A 16,912-nucleotide genomic window follows, 5' to 3' on the forward strand; every position below is an offset into this window, starting at 1 on the left:
ACTTCAAAAAAAATTTTAGTGTTTATTTATTTTTGAGAGAGACAGAGACAGAGCACGTGGTCGGGGTGGGGGGGAGGGCCAGAGAGAGAGGGAAACACAGAATCCAAAGCAGGCTCTAGGCTCTGAGCTGTCAGCACAGGGCTCGAACCCATGAACTGTGAGATCGTGACCTGAGCTGAAGTCGGACACTTAACCGACTGAGTCACCCAGCCACCCCTAATGTTTCTTTATTTTTGAGAGAGAGGGAGCAGGGCAGGGACATAGAAAGAGGAAGACAGAGAATCCTGAATAGGGTCTGCACTGCCAACGCAGAGCCAGCCCAATGCGGGGCTCGAACCCATGAACCATGAAATCACGACCTGAGCCGAAATCAAGAATCAGATGCCAAACCGACTGAGCCAGACAGGCACCCCTGGACTAGACTCTTTCAACTGTACTTCTATTCTTTTTTCATTTTTTTCCCAAAGTTTTATTTAAGTAATTTCTATACCCAACACGGGGCTTGAACTCACGACCCCGAGAGCAACAGTCACACGCTCCTCCAACTGACCCAGCCAGGTGCTCCCTGACCGTACTTTTATTCTCATTGGCCTCATAAAGACACAGCGGCAATCCTCTAGGTCTGAAACTCAGTCCGGGTGTTCAGGTCCTAAGATTATGAACTGCACTCCTACTTTAAAATAAAATGCAAAACAAAGCAAGAGGTCTACTCTGGGATGTTTTCCCCTTGAGGGCAAGGGCCATGCTTTTATCACCAAGCATATGCTATGGGCCTGGCACAATGAAAAAACTGTGAGTTCTTGACAAGCAAACAACACCAAAGAAATAATAAAATAATGAAGTTATGGTGAAAATCATAAAGAAAACTCTAATAGCCTCACAAAGTTTTCATTATTAGGTGCCTTATAGTAATATGTAAACACTCAACTGATTTTATCCATAGACCCTTCATTAGGGAAACTCTCACTATAAGAAGGTCTTTCTACCCTCTCTAACAGAGAGGTACCTGTTAGGCATTCCACTCCCAGTCAATTTCTGTATGTAAGTTTAACCTCAAAAGAAAAATAATACTATAAAGAGATACTGAACTTCAGTTAATAATAAACATGCTCAATTATTTAGGCGGATGTATACTGATGTCTGTGATTTACTTTAAAATGCGTCATAAAATATGATGGATTGATGGATAGCATGTGGGATGGGCAGGTAAATAAATATGTGCCAAAACAAGCACAGTCAGGTGTTAATGGAAAAACCTAGATTGAATTCTATGGGTGTTTACTGTAAAATGATTTCTACTTTCTGTCTTTGAGAATTTTCCTTATGAAATATAGGGAATGATACAAACTCCTATACTTGGCAAGTTAAAAACAAAAAACTAAAATAAAAATATGAAAAAATGTTTATATTATACATATAGCAAAAGCTATTACAATATAAAAGACCTCATTCCAATTTATTAAAAAACAAAAAACAAGAGTCCTATATGATAAATGGGAAAAGACATTAACAAAATATAAACAGAAAACAAACCCATGGAAAATATTCAGTAACCTGTAACCAAAGAGAAATAAAGCAAACCTGCAATACCATTCTATACCTATTTTATTAGCAAAATTAACACACAAATGCATGAACACACACACAATTCTGGCAAGGCTGCAGCAGAAATGGTAACTCATATACAGCTGGCAGCATTCACTATAAACAAATACAGCCTGTTTGGGAAGTGATGTGGCAGTCCCTAAGTCACAGTGTTCATCAAGTGCTTTGACCTGATGGTCTAACTCATTCAAATACGAACTGCATCCGTCCAAAGCAGCCACAAGATGTTCACTGCAGTATTATCTACTAAAGGATTAAACTATGAACAACCTAAATGGCCATCGAGAGAAGAAAGATCTAGGGAATGATGACACATCAATACAATGGAATATGATGCAGACATGTAAAGAAAATGACAATGACGGAAGCTTATGTGAAAATATGCAAAGTGTTCATGACACGACCAAATGGAAGACTATTTATAACTGATTGTGAAGCTATAAGAATAAATGAAACATGCACTATAAAGAAACATGAATAATTAATGAAAATGACATGTTGAGGGGATTGTGGCTGATTTTTTTCTAAAATTGTCTTTAATCTTTCTGATCCATCTTTCAATTACAGCAATTAAAAAGCCCATCTCATGAGTCTACTCACAGTGCTGAGTTTGCTGCAGATGATGAGAATCCGGCGCTCATACAGCATACTGGCATACAGATGTAACATGTTGTTTACATCCACAGCCACAAAATATTCTGTCAGATTTCTCTAGGAGAAACAAGAAGGGGAGATCGTAGCTTATTTTGTTTGCTCTTGTTACAGGCGATATCTAAAAAAGCATGTGAAGCAAAAAATCATCAGAAAGTATACTCTCCTCTGCCCCTGTCCTATTCTTTCCACCTGGGAGGCTGAATCCCACTGTGTGTAAAATCATGAAATGCAAAGTTGGAAGACTTTAGAGATGAAGCACTTGTGTGTGGTGACTACAGTTTACGTGAGGTCACAGGCAGCACTGTGTTGCTTTTCTTATCAGTTCCAAAGGGTGAGCAGGACAGGAAGTCTGCAATCTTACAAATGAGGAAACCGAGGCTCAGAGAGGGATGCCAAGATCAAAGAGTCTCATGAGCAATAAAGACAGGACTGCAGCTCCGATCTTCTGACCCAAGATCCTAAGACTTTCCCAATGCACTGCACCATACGCGTAGTCAAGAGAAAGTACCCAAGGACCAAAATGCTTTTGGCACAGAGCCCGTTTCTGTCCAACAGATCCCACCCGCAAAGGCTGGGCACGCTCCTCTCTTGTCATCACTGCTGGCGTCCCCCTCCTCCACAGTTTACACTCTCTGAAAGGACTCGGCAGGAATTGGAGCAATTTCGAAGATTTACAATTTCCAGGTATTTCACTCAAAAGGCAAAAAAAAAAAAAATTGCAGACAAGCAGCAAGTGGTGACAAAGCAGTGTTTTAACCAGCTTTTGTCTGTAGCCGGGACTTCATTTCTTTAATTAGTACTCTAGATTGGCCCTCTTTAGGTTTCAGAAAAAATACAATGTGTTTCATTTCTGCAATCCTTTCTATACCCACCTGACTTTAATAATATACATGAATATGTTAATTTCCTCCATGTTACAGGTTTTCAATGCCACACAATATAATCCTCTGAAAATGAAAGGGGTCAGGGAGGGAACACTACTGCCAAGGGGTTGCAATGTATAATGATGAAAGAGCCATAACCCATGAATTCAAGAAAACCAGGTGGATTTTCCATGCAAAATAGCATAAAGTGCTTTTCAACAATATTACGGGTTGGGAAAAAGAATGGGCACTTATCTTATGATTTATTGTTGTTTGATTGGAATACCAGGTTAACCAGTGACCTTTATAGTGAGTGAATTAACAGTTCCATATACTGACTACCTACCAAGTACCAGGTACTATAGCAGATACTTTGTATGTGTGATCTTACGCACTTTCCACAAAACTCCAATGAGGCATTTCTCCCCCAATATATAAAGTAAGTCTGAGAGAGATTCAGTAGCTGGTAGAGTCAGAATTTGGACTCAGATCCAACTCCGGAGCCCATATATTTTCCCTTACGTTACATTGACCCACTTAAACATTTTTAAACATCTACAATACACACAGCTTTACATATGTTATTTCATTTGATCTTGAAACCACTCCTTGAACAGGTATTATTGTCTCTACATACAGATAAGAAAACAGAGGCAACAGAGAAAATGAAGTAATATGACCAAGGTTACACACTATGTACATATTCAGTCTTGGGTGAGTTTGTCTCTAAGCCTGTGCTCATCGTTTATATCACTAAAAATTGTAGGTAAAAGTTGTATTCAGGAAAGAAAGCACAGCACAGGAACAAAGCAGGATCAAAGTATGCCTGCTGAAAGAGAAACACTGCTGTTAAGAACTGTTATCCCATTTACTGAGTAATCCTTATGTGCTGGACAACAGGTACTTTACCTGTGTTCTCTCTAATCTTTCTCAACAACGCTGAAAAAGGCAGTTTCATTTCCATTTTACAGATGTAGAAACTGAGGCTCAGGAGGGGTAAGTAGTCTGCAAAGGTCACCCAGCTAGAAAAGGCAGAGCCCAGTTTCAAAACCAGGTCTCCTGAATCTGAAACCCTTGCTCTAACCACCACGCCGACTTGCCTCTTAACAAACTTGAAAACCAAAAACAAGAAAGGCAGTCTCAATGAGTCAACAAGTGGATCTCTTGCCCGGTGGACTGAGGAGTGCTGAGCTGATGATGTCAGGGTGGGGTTTGTTCTGAAGACCGTGACATGGCAGAGCTATTCTCGCAAACAAAAATACAAGGCCCTCAGCTGAGCATTTCAGTAAAATGCTTAACTGCTGATGAATTACATAAATTTTTCTTTTAGGAGAGGATGGAAGTAAAAAGAAAATAGAAATGAGGAGCTTAAAGAAGGCCAGAAAGCCCATTAGCACTTTTGACAGATCCAAAGATAACTCTGAAGCCACCAAAACGTGGCCTCAAGAGTCTGCCAAGAAGCTTCACGCTGGGTAGAAATATGTTACACAGCTTGCCGTCCAAATAAGGAGACACAGCGTCAGAGACAAATCCTGCACCTTATTTTGGTGGGAGAAAAAAAAAAATCATAAGGATACTTTTGTGGATGGGGAAGGAAACATTTCTGAAATAAAAACACCACTTGGTTGAGGCATAACCCCCAGGCCCAATCGGGTTCGGAGGGATTCAGGTGCTTGTTCCAAAAACTCTACACAGGTATGTTAAAAATATGTAACATTTAGCCAAATTCTCTCTAAACTGTCATGTACTTTTTTTGGTATTTCTCATCCCATCTGTGCTGATTACCAAGATATTTGTGTCTAAACAGAAGCTGTCTTTCTTATCTGCTTCCTCCCCTGCCTCTTTCCTTCTGGGAAGCCACCCGCCCAGGCGGGTGGGAGTGGGTGGGAGTGGCGACAGCCCCGGGAACTTCACTCAGCCTTGGGAGCACCTGTGGGGCAGAGCAGGCCATGGGAGCACCTGTGGGGCACAGCAGGCCTTGGGAGCAGCTGCAGGGAACATTTACAGTTTCCACCATGCTTCATCTCCGAAGAACACCCCTTGGAGAAAGGGGTTTTCTCCCTTGTGCCTTAAAGGATCCAGTGGCTTGAGCCCCACCAATCCCCAATTTCTCAAACCTGCCATGCCTTTTCTTACCCTCAGGTCTTTACTTCTGTTGTTTCCTCCTCCTAGAATGCTCTTCTCCTCCTTGAGGACACCCATTTACTTTCCAAGACCCAGCTGAGATGTCACCTCCCCCTGGAAGTCTTCCTAGATTCCTCATTTGTCAAGCTCCTCCACTTTGAGCAGGCATGGTGATTGGTCTCTATCTTATAACCACTCAGTTACAAGTAGGTTTCTGTCACTTCACTGAGGTCCCTCTGGGTATAATGACATATCCCATCACTTAGCAGTTTGATGAAAGAATCAATAAGTAGAGAAAGCAGTGACTAAGACTCCTTAGCTGGACTAAGAGGAACACACCAGCCTGGAAGACAGACAAGGTGGTGTATTAGGAAGAACACAGCATTGACGTCAGAAAACCTGGGTCTGGGTTGGATGAAGTGATCAATGGTGAAGGGCTCATGGAAAACAAAATTGACACTAGCAACTCACAAAGTCAGATAAAATGGCAGGGGGGTGGGACTGGGACTTGTTTAAGGTGTGTGCGGCTCTATTTATTAAAAGTGTAAAGAAATAGGTGGTTTGTTCATCAGGTAATGGGGGAGGGGCTGCATGCAGAAGCAGGTGTTTATTTCACAGCCAGCTCAATCACGTATGTCTGATGGGTAAGACAAGAGTGTAGGGAATAACAAGAAGAGACGACTTCCATAGCAAGTTGTCCTAGGTCAAGACTGCAGCCAGAATATACTGTGAGCTTATATTTATAAAGGACACAAGGTATACCACTCTCCTAGCACTTTCCTTCAGTGGGACTAAATCTTCAACCTCCCATTTCTGTCTCCTGTAATCAGTCAATCAACAAACGTATTTAACTCCTACTATGTGTTTAGTACCAACCTGGGAGCTGGGCCTGCAGAGATTAAAGAAAAGATGATCCCCATTTTCCAGGAATTTAGCCTGGGGATGGCAATGGCATCAGTATGGTGTGCAAAGTACTGTGGTCCAGGCCGCACACACTCCAGGGCCGCCTGAGAAGGGCAGATTCAACTTTGCTGGACCGATACGGGAGGAAGGCTTGACAGAGGAGAAGATATTAGGTCTGGGCCTCCCACCAACGGTTCACTCAGTGGACACAGGAAGAAGCGTATTCCAGGCAGAGACAGAGGCAAGGAGGAGAGAAGAGCTCTTAGCAGTTCAGTAAAATGAAGAGCAGGGTTTAGAGCAGGGGACATGCTGGGGCAGGGGAACTGGGTGCAGATTCTGTGAGAGCCTAGACTTCCCTTGTGGGTCAGAGAGAGTTGCTGAAGGATCATGATATAATCACATATGTGTTTCGGAAAGATCTTCCTGGAGGTCCTATGGAGGACGCACAGGAGAGGGCAAGCAGGAGGCAGCACAATCAGTTAACAGGCTGGTGCCATATTCCCAGAATGAATGACTACAGCAAAAAAACTACTGAGATGAAAGCTTTGGATATGGATGCGACAGATCTCTGTAAAGTGGAATCACAGGACTTGATAATGAATTAGACCTGAGAAGTGGAGGGGGGGAGGAAGAATCTCAAACAACGCTCAGGACTTCCAGGTTACGGAGTACCACACTTGTCCACTTGCCTGGTTTTTTAGAGGGAGAGTCCGCTCATTTAATGTGAGATCAGTCCTCCTTCTAAAGAACCACCAATCCTGTCAAGCAAGGTGTTGCCGCTCACCTGGTCTTGGGCCTAGTGTCCTGGATTATAATGCCACCAAGGCTAAGTCTAAATCACCATTCCCTTTATTCCCTGACAATGAATTCTCTGTGTGACTCACCTACTGGGAAGGAAAATCTTGCTTAGAAGGACTATTTCCAGTGTCCAGACTCAGAAGGGTTCAGTTTTCTCAGTGCCAGTACGTTTTTAGGTTTAAGGACATTCTGTTTCCACTCACAGAGCTCAAGCATTATTTCAGTTACATATCACTGATGTGCCTTGTGAGCATTCTCCTATCTGCCTAGCATGTATTATGGGCCTACTCTGTAGGGCTGGGTAGCAGGGATATGAAACTGACCACTACTTGGGCTGGGAAGGGCTCAGGTCCAAGGAAGGTTTCTAGTCAACAGGGCCAAAACAGCCTCGAAGTTGAGTTTCGGAAAAGGCGTGTGCTGCACAAGCTCCTTAGCCTCTCCAGGCTCCCGTTTCTCATCACTACAAAGAAATGACGGTAAAGGTCCCTTCCAGCTCTAACCCTCTGTGGCTCTAAATCCAGACAAAGAGGAGGGGAAGGCACCTGACAAACCTCATTTCCCCCAGGAGAAGCCCCATAATAGCTGCTTACTTCTAGCCATCCCTGCTGGCTCCTGTGCCGATCCAGGTGGCTGGGGACTTCAGGCTCACTGTGATCCACGCCCGGGGTTAGGAAGCAGGTGGGGGTTTGGGGGGATGGGCCAAGGATGGGAGGGGATATAGTGGGGCTTAGAGAAAAAGCGTCTTAGGTTCAATACCTTGGGGAAATGAGATAATCCCCAAACCAAAGAACCGACTCTAAGCTGGGTACTCCTTGGAGCCTTCGAAACAGATGCTAATCCGCCCCACGGTCTGTCATTTTATTAGTCTTTGTGACTTTCAGCTTCATACACAGTACACATGATAAAGACTTACTGTACTGTGTCTGGAGGAGGCTTCTAAGGCAAGAGGCTTGGTTTTGCCAATGGGTCTTATTTCCTGAAATAACTCTTGCTCAGATTATTTTCCCATAACGTAAAACTTTAGAATCCTCAATTGATTTTTTTTTTTTTAAGAATTTAGGTTACTTTAGTTGTGTGGGATTCTTAAAAGGGAATTATAAATTTGCATTCTAAAATAATCTGTCTAAGAATTCCACAAACTCACTTAAGCAATCACATCAGAGAAGTATATTATAGGAAAGAAGGCAGGGTTTACCCAGAGGTCAACTTTTATCCCTCCTATGTGAATGGAAAAACCATTAGAATAAACAATTACCTGACAACCCTTAAGAGCAACAATGGAATTCTCTACAATCTCAGTACTTGATAATAGGCCTTCTAGTACCACCTCAACTTTGTTTATTTTTCAAAGTCACGATGAGTTCATAAATCTTTTCTATATCATGGTACATCTTTTGACAAAGTGGAGCCTGGGCAATGTTATATGTAACTGTCCATTCTAAATGCTTTTCCTGCATCATTAACCACTTGGTATGACACTGACCAGATAATTAAGACAGGTTTGTTTAATATCCCAAATGAAGGTCTATATGATTATCCATTAATCAAAAGTAAACTTCAAAACCTGGGTGCTTAAAAAAAAAAAGTCCCTTATACAGCCAGTTTACAATGTTATTATTACTACCCATACCTATTATTATTGTTCCTGATCTGGGATTTCTTTTTAGTGCAGGTCAATTGTTTAAAATTTATAAAGATTTATGCTCATTTGACTATTGCCTGTATAAAATTCACTCCTACATGTGTTATCTTGATGGAGAAAAACCCTGATGAACAATTACCTAGTGATGCTTTTTCAGTGAAAAGGAAGAAAATATTTCGACGCAGAAATTGCAGGATTAATGAGAATTAACTTCAACAGCGATCTAAAAGTGGAAAGAATTTTCTATGTTTGCTTTTCATTAATGTCTTGCAGACACACTGACCCAAAAGCCAAGTGAGAAGAATTGTTATTTTCCCCTTTCCGCGGGGTGGCTGCATTGCTCACTCATTCACTCAGCCAGCCAGCCAACCATTCAGTCATTCTATAAATATATATTGACAATCTACTATGTTCTAGGTAAAGTGCTAATTACAGAGATGCAGCGACGAAAAAATACTAATCCCTCTCATTCTGGAAGGAGAAATGACATTAAACATGTTCACAAAATTAATGACAGAACTGAAACTGCCGATGAGCAATTTCTTAGAAGGGCGTAGGAAGCCATGGAGCCCAAGGCCCAGGGCTCAGCAGTATCTCAGCACTGGGATCAGATTGACCTGCGTGTGATGCCCGGTTTTAGCATTTATTGGCCGGCTGACTAGGGGCAAGTTACTTCAGGTCTCTGGGCTTCATTTCTTCTTCAGAGCAGGGAGAGCAACCACACCACAAGCTGCTGTGAAGATCCCATGACATAACAAATACTGCCTGAACTGATCCATGGTAGGTGTTATCTCTTTCTTCCATTAACCGTTCTCTGAAGCTGTCCAGAGCAACAGGATTCTCTGGCGGCAGAATTAAGTTCCGTGTGCCAAAGTCCTTCCATCCTTTTCTTTGCTTATTCTCTTAAGTTCAGTATGGCCCTTAGAGGAGATAGTCAATAAATGTTTACAGAACCCCCCATGTGGTAGGCACTGGAGTCCTGGACTTCATTCCTGGCACCATTTCTAAGCTTCAAAAATTACGGTGTCAGTGGAAGCTGCTAAGAGACTTGTGTGGTCAGACACACACTCCATGAAAGGAAATGATCTTCACAACCCAGAATGTTAGCAAAAACCCAGAGAAAGACAAGCCCCCCCAGAAGTAATGTGCCCTAGCCCGTAGCCACAACACAGACCTCAAAAGAGGTTAAGACTAGGATTGTAGGAAAGCAAAGAGAAGAAGGGAAAGAAAAGGACCATCAAAAGCTGTATCTCTCTTGCACCAAGCATTGAACTTGGAACTTTACATTCAATCATTCAATGCTTCATTTGTTCCTCCCTTTTTTTTTTTTTAATTACATAAGGACACTGAGGCTCCGAAAATATATGTAAGTAGTCCAAGGTCCCCAAGTGGTGGAGCCCAGTGTCTGGCTGTGTCCACAACTCATGTTCCTTCCACTACCGCAGACTATGTCATATTAACAACCCCGTGGTTACTGCTTGTTTCAATCTGCAATGCACCAATTTAGTCATTTTAAATTAATCCTTGAAAAATCACCAAGAGATTAAAATGCAAATTTCAACATGGCTAGAGCTCAGTACTGACTCTATGTCAAAAATCACACAAATTGGTCCTACAAAAGTTCAGATTCTCCTTAGAGGAAAAGCGTTCCTGCTTCACTTCATATTTGAGACATGAAAAATAATTTTTTTCTCTTTCCTCATGAATATCAAAAGCCAACTGCAGGGAGGCAGGCTGGCGTAATGAAAACAAAATGCTTGGTTTCCTTACCAACCTCAGTCACTACACCCCACTTAGGTACAGACCTTGGGCTGGTAACCTCAGGTCTGTGAGCCCCGGGTCCCTACATATAAAATGGGGCTCACGTCTACCTCTCACAGAGGAGCTGTAAGGATTTAAATGGAACCATGTATGTTAGGAGTCTGGCAGATTGTTTTTATTATTCCCGCTTAGAAACAAACAAGGCCAGCCTTTTACCGATTTGCAAAGGAGGATTTAGGGGACAATGGGTCATACACAGGGAATTGGTTCATTAGTGGCAAAACCAGCAGAGGGAATGCAAAAAAAAAAAAAAATTTTTTTTAATGGTGGGGGCAGTGCAGACAGGAATTGGAGCTGAGGCTATGAAGAAGACAGGTTTGTTTTTTCCTCCTAACCTATTTCTAACCTTAGTTATAGCAGTTTTGAAAATTAAGAAATTATCAGAACTTTCAAGTACCTTAAATTTAAGTTCTTAAGGAATTCTCAGTCCTTAAAATTAAAAAAAACTAAAATAATGAACCTCACCTAGGCAATAATTGTTATAACATTATTTATAATAGCAAGACATTAGAGACCATCTAAACGTCTATTAGTAGGAGAGGTACAGTTAAAACACTAGAGGGACTTCCAGTAAAATATGGCAGACTAAACACACATATTTGTCTTTACTTTCTGATACCATCCCTCTCCAATAACCCCCCAGGAAAAGTCACACTGAAAGAATTTTAAAAGACGTAAACCCCAAAGAACAAGAGAAAAGACATTACTGGAAGAGAGAGGTCAAATTTTTAGAAGCCAGAAAGCAGATGTTACTAAAGAAATGGTTCTCAGGCTGGGTCATTCATCCCAAGAGACATGTGGCAATGTCTGGAGACATTTCAGCTGTCACAGCTGGAGAGGTGTGTGCTACCATCATATCACTACATGATCTCAGGAATGCTGCTAACACCCCACAACACACAAGACCATCCCACACAACAAAGAATTATCTGGCCCAACGTGCCCACAACACCAATCACAGCACCAACTGAGGTTGAAAAACTCATGGAGGGTGACTTGGAAGCTGACAAAGGGCTGAACACGAAAGCTGGGACAGAGGGACAGGGCGCAAGCTCAAGCCCAATTCAGGCCACAGAACTCCAAAAAGGCTCAGGAATCAAAGACACCCAGAACCTCTGAAGGTTGGAAAAAAGGTGCCAGTGAAAATAAGATTCTTCTCTCTCAAGAGGCTCACTCTGACACCCCTCCAGCAGAAAGGCACTGAACCTTTCTGGAGGCACTGAACCAGAAAATCTTGGGGACACCAGGTATAGTTAAGGACAGAGGATAAAGCACTAAATAAAAAATGGGAGGGGGACTTAAAGAACACATCCTGAATGTTGATATCCCATAACTCACCACCCTCCTCAGCTTCCAGAATGCTGGTAGGTGAAGCTTATGCTCACAGACACAAACAAAACTTACTAGATCTAAAGAAAAGATTCTGATACTGACATTTGAGAGCTCCCCCGTAGACCCCCTAAGTAACCAGACCTCTGATCCATCATCTACAATAAAGGCCCCAGGTAACAAGCCCCATTCATGAACACAGACCTTCCACTTAGCTTTTTAGTGCCTCAGTCTAAACAGGGCTGGACAGCCACTTGAAGAAAGCCTCTACAATCAAAGATACAGAACGAAACAGAAGAGAGAAAACATTGAAGAAAAAAACATGGAAGAAGAACAATTTTTTAAATCTATACACAATAGTCTCAAAGAGACGAGAAAAAAAAAATATTGCACTCCTAAAACAAGATGCCATTAAACAACAAGTTATTGAACAGAACCAAAAGACTCTTCAATAAGAAGGGAAAGAAAAGGTCCATCAAAAGCCATATCTCTCTTAGACCAAACATTGAACTTGAAACTTTGTAATCAATTCTTCATGATATCAACAATGACAGCAGAAGAAATTCATCAGGGAGGAAAGATTCATTGGAAAAAGGAAAAGGAAAATTAAAAGGGAATGACAGAAACCAGAAAAGAAAATTAGAGGATCAACACAAAAGTTGAACATCCTACCATAGAGGCCCCAGAGAAAAGAGAAAAATAAAGAACAATTTTTTCAAAGAAATAATGTGACAACACTTCCCAGCTCTAAAGGACATGAGTTTCTAGACTGAATGAACCTACCAAGTGCCCAGCACAGAAGATGAAAATGAGCCAGAGCAAAGCAAATCGTTATACAATTTCAGAATACCAGAGACAAATAAAGGATCCTAAAAAATAAATCAGGAATCAGAAAGGCTTACAACTTCCAAGTTTTAACAGGAAAACTAGAAGTCAACACAGTTCCATCTTCAAAATTCTGAAGGCAAACTTCCAATTCATTCCGGAGTAGGATAATCATTCTCAGTGATGGAAAGTTTCAAAATGTTGCCCCCAACACAATACTTTCTGAGGAAACTACTGGAGAATGTTTCACCAGAAGGGAATAAAATAAACAGGAAGATGTGAAATCCAGAAACTCTTAATTGACAAAAAGTTGTACAAGAAAGGAAACGCAATCATAATCGAATGTCTCCTTCCACATGCTTATTTATAAACATTATGGATTTAAAATTTTTCCTGAAAATAGAGGAAAAATGGGGGAGGGAAAACATGCAAGTGATAAAAAGTTTTTTTTTCTGGGGAGAGAGGGGCTCAGAGACGGTAAAAGACCTAAACTCTCAATTTCCATAAGAAAATTAACAGGTGATATCTGAGACAGAAAAATTAAGAGGTAGCCATATATACACATTGGTTTAAAACACGGACAGAAATACTGCAATTGCTAAAAACTTGAAAGTAGCTGCCTCTGAGAAGTGGAAAGTAAGGAGAATTTGAAATTTTCATCAACAATTATGTGGTACTATATGATTTTTTAAGGCATTAATAGGCATAATTTTCATAATAGTAATACCATTAAATTTAAAAATCATTAAAAAAGGATGAAGTAAATATAAACAGGTTTTAGAATACACTAAACTAAAGGGGCGCCTGGGTGGCGCAGTCGGTTAAGTGTCCGACTTCAGCCAGGTCACGATCTCGCGGTCCGTGAGTTCGAGCCCCGTGTCAGGCTCTGGGCTGATGGCTCGGAGCCTGGAGCCTGTTTCCGATTCTGTGTCTCCCTCTCTCTCTGCTCTTCCCCCGTTTATGCTCTGTCTCTCTCTGTCCCAAAAATAAATAAACGTTGAAAAAAAAAAAAAGAATACACTAAACTAAAAAAGTGAGTTGTAAAACAATGTGAATAGTATCACATTTATGTCTTTAAAAAATGTCTACAACACACGCAGGTACTCACACATACGACAGACACTGCACATACATAGAGAAAGGCCTAAAAGGTCTGGAAGGACATACAAACTTGAGGGAGAATGGGACTAGGGGTAGGGGACAGACAATGGTAATTCATTTTCTATATGTACTTCTTACTTGTTCAATGTTTTTTATAACAAAGATATTCTATAACAAATTTTAATGACAAGGGTAGATGTCCATAATACACTGTCATTAAAAAAAAGTTGACATAAAGGTATATATTTGGTATGATCCCCACTGTGTTTATTTTTTTTTAATGTACATTTATTTTTGAGAGAGAGAGAGAGACAGACAGACAGACACACACAGAATTGAAACAGGCTCCAGGCCCTGAGCTGTCAGCCAGAGCCTAACGCGGAACTTGAACTCAAGAACTGTAAGATCATGACCTGAGCCAAAGTCGGACGCTTAGCCGACTAAGCCACCCAGGTACCCCTCCCCACTATGTTTTTTAAAACGTAGCTTCTAAAACTGTTTTTTTTTTTTTTAAATCAAGAGGACACTTTAATCTCAAAGTATTATCTAATTCCCAACTTAAGTGGCTAGAAATAAACTTGCTATGAATAAAGCAGGAGCAGTGACCTGTGCTCTGGCCAGCCAGACACCTATCTTCCCCTGGCCATCCAGGGTCCTATAGCAACCTTGGGGCTCTAGCCTGCATAGTGTGAAAACTAGTACTATTGTAAAGAGGAAGGGAAGAAAAATTTGGAACGTGACTTTCTCTGAGATATGGGATTACAAGTGATTTTTTCTTTTGCTTTTGTATAATACATATACGCACATACCTTTCCTATGATTTGGAACAGTTTACATAATATCTGTTCCTTAACATGCCTATACAACCACCTAAAGCTGGCACATTTGTAACAGCAGGGTGTAGAGATGGCCAAAAAATCTTCATTAATCTTTTCAAGTTCTGGTTCTATATTCATATTTCCTGTTTCTTAGGTTGACTTCAATCACTTATATTTTTCTAGAAAATTTTCTACTGCCTGTTCCAAATTTATTGCATAATTTTAATTTTACTTTAGTTTTCTTTTCAAAAATTCAGTTTTTAAAAAGTCTTATTTTTCAATTCTACTTTAACAAAATTTTTTACCTAAACCGTAATTCATTTTTCTACTTTGGCTTTTTTATTGCTATTCATTTTCCAGCTTTTTGAGCTAAAAGTCAAGTTCATTACTTTCTAAGTTTCTCATTTATAATAAAGCATTAGAAGCTATCAGTTTCCCCCTGAGGGTAGTTTTAGCTGCATCCGTTGGCTTTTTGTTGTTTGTGTTGTTACCATTAATATCTAAATAATACACAACTTTAATGTTTTATCCTCTTTGACCCAGTCACTATTTCAAGTAGATGATTATTTTTAAATTTTTATTTATCATTAATTTCTAGTCGTATGCATTGCCATAAAAGAGACTGGCCTGTAAGACTTTGAGTTTCTCTCTTTAAAAGTTTTCAGTGTGATCTGGGACATAATCAATTTTTATAAATGTTTCATAGCATTTGAAAATAATCCTGCGACAAACAGCCTTTTGCTATTTGTCCACAGTAAGACCCTGCTTCTTCTCTTCCACAGGATTTTTCTAGTTCTTTTTTGGGTTCTTCCATTGTCTACTTACTGACTGCTAAGTATCCATAATCATCTCCTTTATGTTGTGGAAATTCCTGAAATTTCCTGGTGCATGGCAGCTCCCTCTGGAACTATATTTTATAGTTCTTTTGTCATTTCCATGGAATTTTTTGAGAGGTGAAAGGTAAAATTGTGGGCTCGAAGTGTAGCATAGCATATGAAGGCTCATCTCTAGCATCAGAAAGACCAATGTTTGAACTCTAATCCTACTACTTCTTGGCCGCAGAATCTTGAACACGTTACTTAAATTTTCAGGGCCTCTGTTTCCATATATAAAATAATAATTATGATAGTTAGCAACTAAGCTTATTAAGAGAGTGGTAAATGAAAAAATGCAGGTAATCACTGAATACATCATTTGACAAGCAGTAGTACCCAGTAATATTAGCTATTGTTGCTGAAATGGGAATGACAAGTCCAAACTTTTTACTACTTAATGTCAAACAAAAAGAAAACAGTGTTTTACACCAGAGCCTGATCATATAGATAATAAATTTTATGGATATATTTGATAGTCCCAACTGACTAAGATGTTTACCTAAGGACAATTCTACAGTCTAATAACTTCATTAATAAAGCATGGTTACTTGACACTTATAATTTATCTGTTTTACAGACATTTAAACGAATTTCCTTTCTGTGCATCTGTAGTAGTTATAAAGAAATATACCACTTATTCCAGTACTTTAATAATCAAATATATACCCAAAAGAATGAAAAGCAGGGACTTGAACATCTAGATGTTTGTACACCAATGTTCACAGCAGCATTATTCACAATGGCCAAAATGTAGAAACAACTCAAGTGTCCATCAATGGATAAACAAAATGGAGAGGGCTGTTATGCCTACAGTGGAATATTACTCAGTCTTAAAGAAGGAAGTTCTGATACATGCTACAACATGGATGAACCACAAAGGCGTGATGCTAAATGAAATAAGTAAAACACAAAAGGACAAATATTCTATGGTTCTACTTAAAGAAGATACCTAATCAAATTCATAGAGAGAGGGAGAGAGAGACAGAAAAAATAGTGGTTGCCAGGGGATGAGAGGAGAGGGTAAATGGGGAGTTGATTTTTAATGGGTACACAGTTTCAGTTGGGAAAGATGAAAAAGTCCTGGAGATGAATGCTGATGATGACTGCACAACGATGTGAATATATATACACTAATGAAATGTATACACAAAGATGGTTAAAATGGTAAATTAGATATTATATTTTGATACAATTTTAAAAAAGTAATCAAGTGCCTACATGGTGGTGAATCTATATTTAATTCAACATAGTATTATTTATTTATTTTTAAATGTTTATTTATTTATGTGTTTATGTATTTATTTATTTTGAGAGAGAGAGAGAATGAATGAATGAATGAATGAATGAATGAATGAATGAATTCCAGGCAGGTTCCAATGTGGAACCTGATGCAGGGCTTGATCCCATGAACCATGAGACCACAACCTAAGCCAAAATTAAGAGTCAGACACCCAAACGACTGAGGCACCCAGGTGCCCCTACATAGTACTATTTATAATCGAAGTAAAACATTTTGGAAATATGTCTTAAGGCTAGATACATAATTCATCTTGT

General features: G+C 40.0%; 1 protein-coding gene across 4 annotated transcripts in view; it reads right to left on the reverse strand.

Annotated features, from left to right (window-relative positions):
• The window catches only part of DENND1A (DENN domain containing 1A), a 509,451-nt gene that overhangs the window by 237,427 nt on the left and 255,112 nt on the right, over positions 1-16,912 (reverse strand). For all 4 annotated transcript variants that reach the window (XM_047069226.1, XM_047069240.1, XM_047069220.1 and 1 more), the window contains exon 9: positions 2,206-2,316. In XM_047069226.1, the coding sequence (XP_046925182.1) occupies positions 2,206-2,316 (111 nt within the window). The remainder of the gene's footprint in view (positions 1-2,205; positions 2,317-16,912) is intronic.

Source organism: Lynx rufus, unplaced genomic scaffold (assembly GCF_022079265.1).
Source record: "Lynx rufus isolate CCGP_SWC_20201006 ecotype Redwood Valley unplaced genomic scaffold, mLynRuf1.p SCAF_10, whole genome shotgun sequence".
NCBI classification, from domain to species: Eukaryota; Metazoa; Chordata; class Mammalia; order Carnivora; family Felidae; genus Lynx; species Lynx rufus.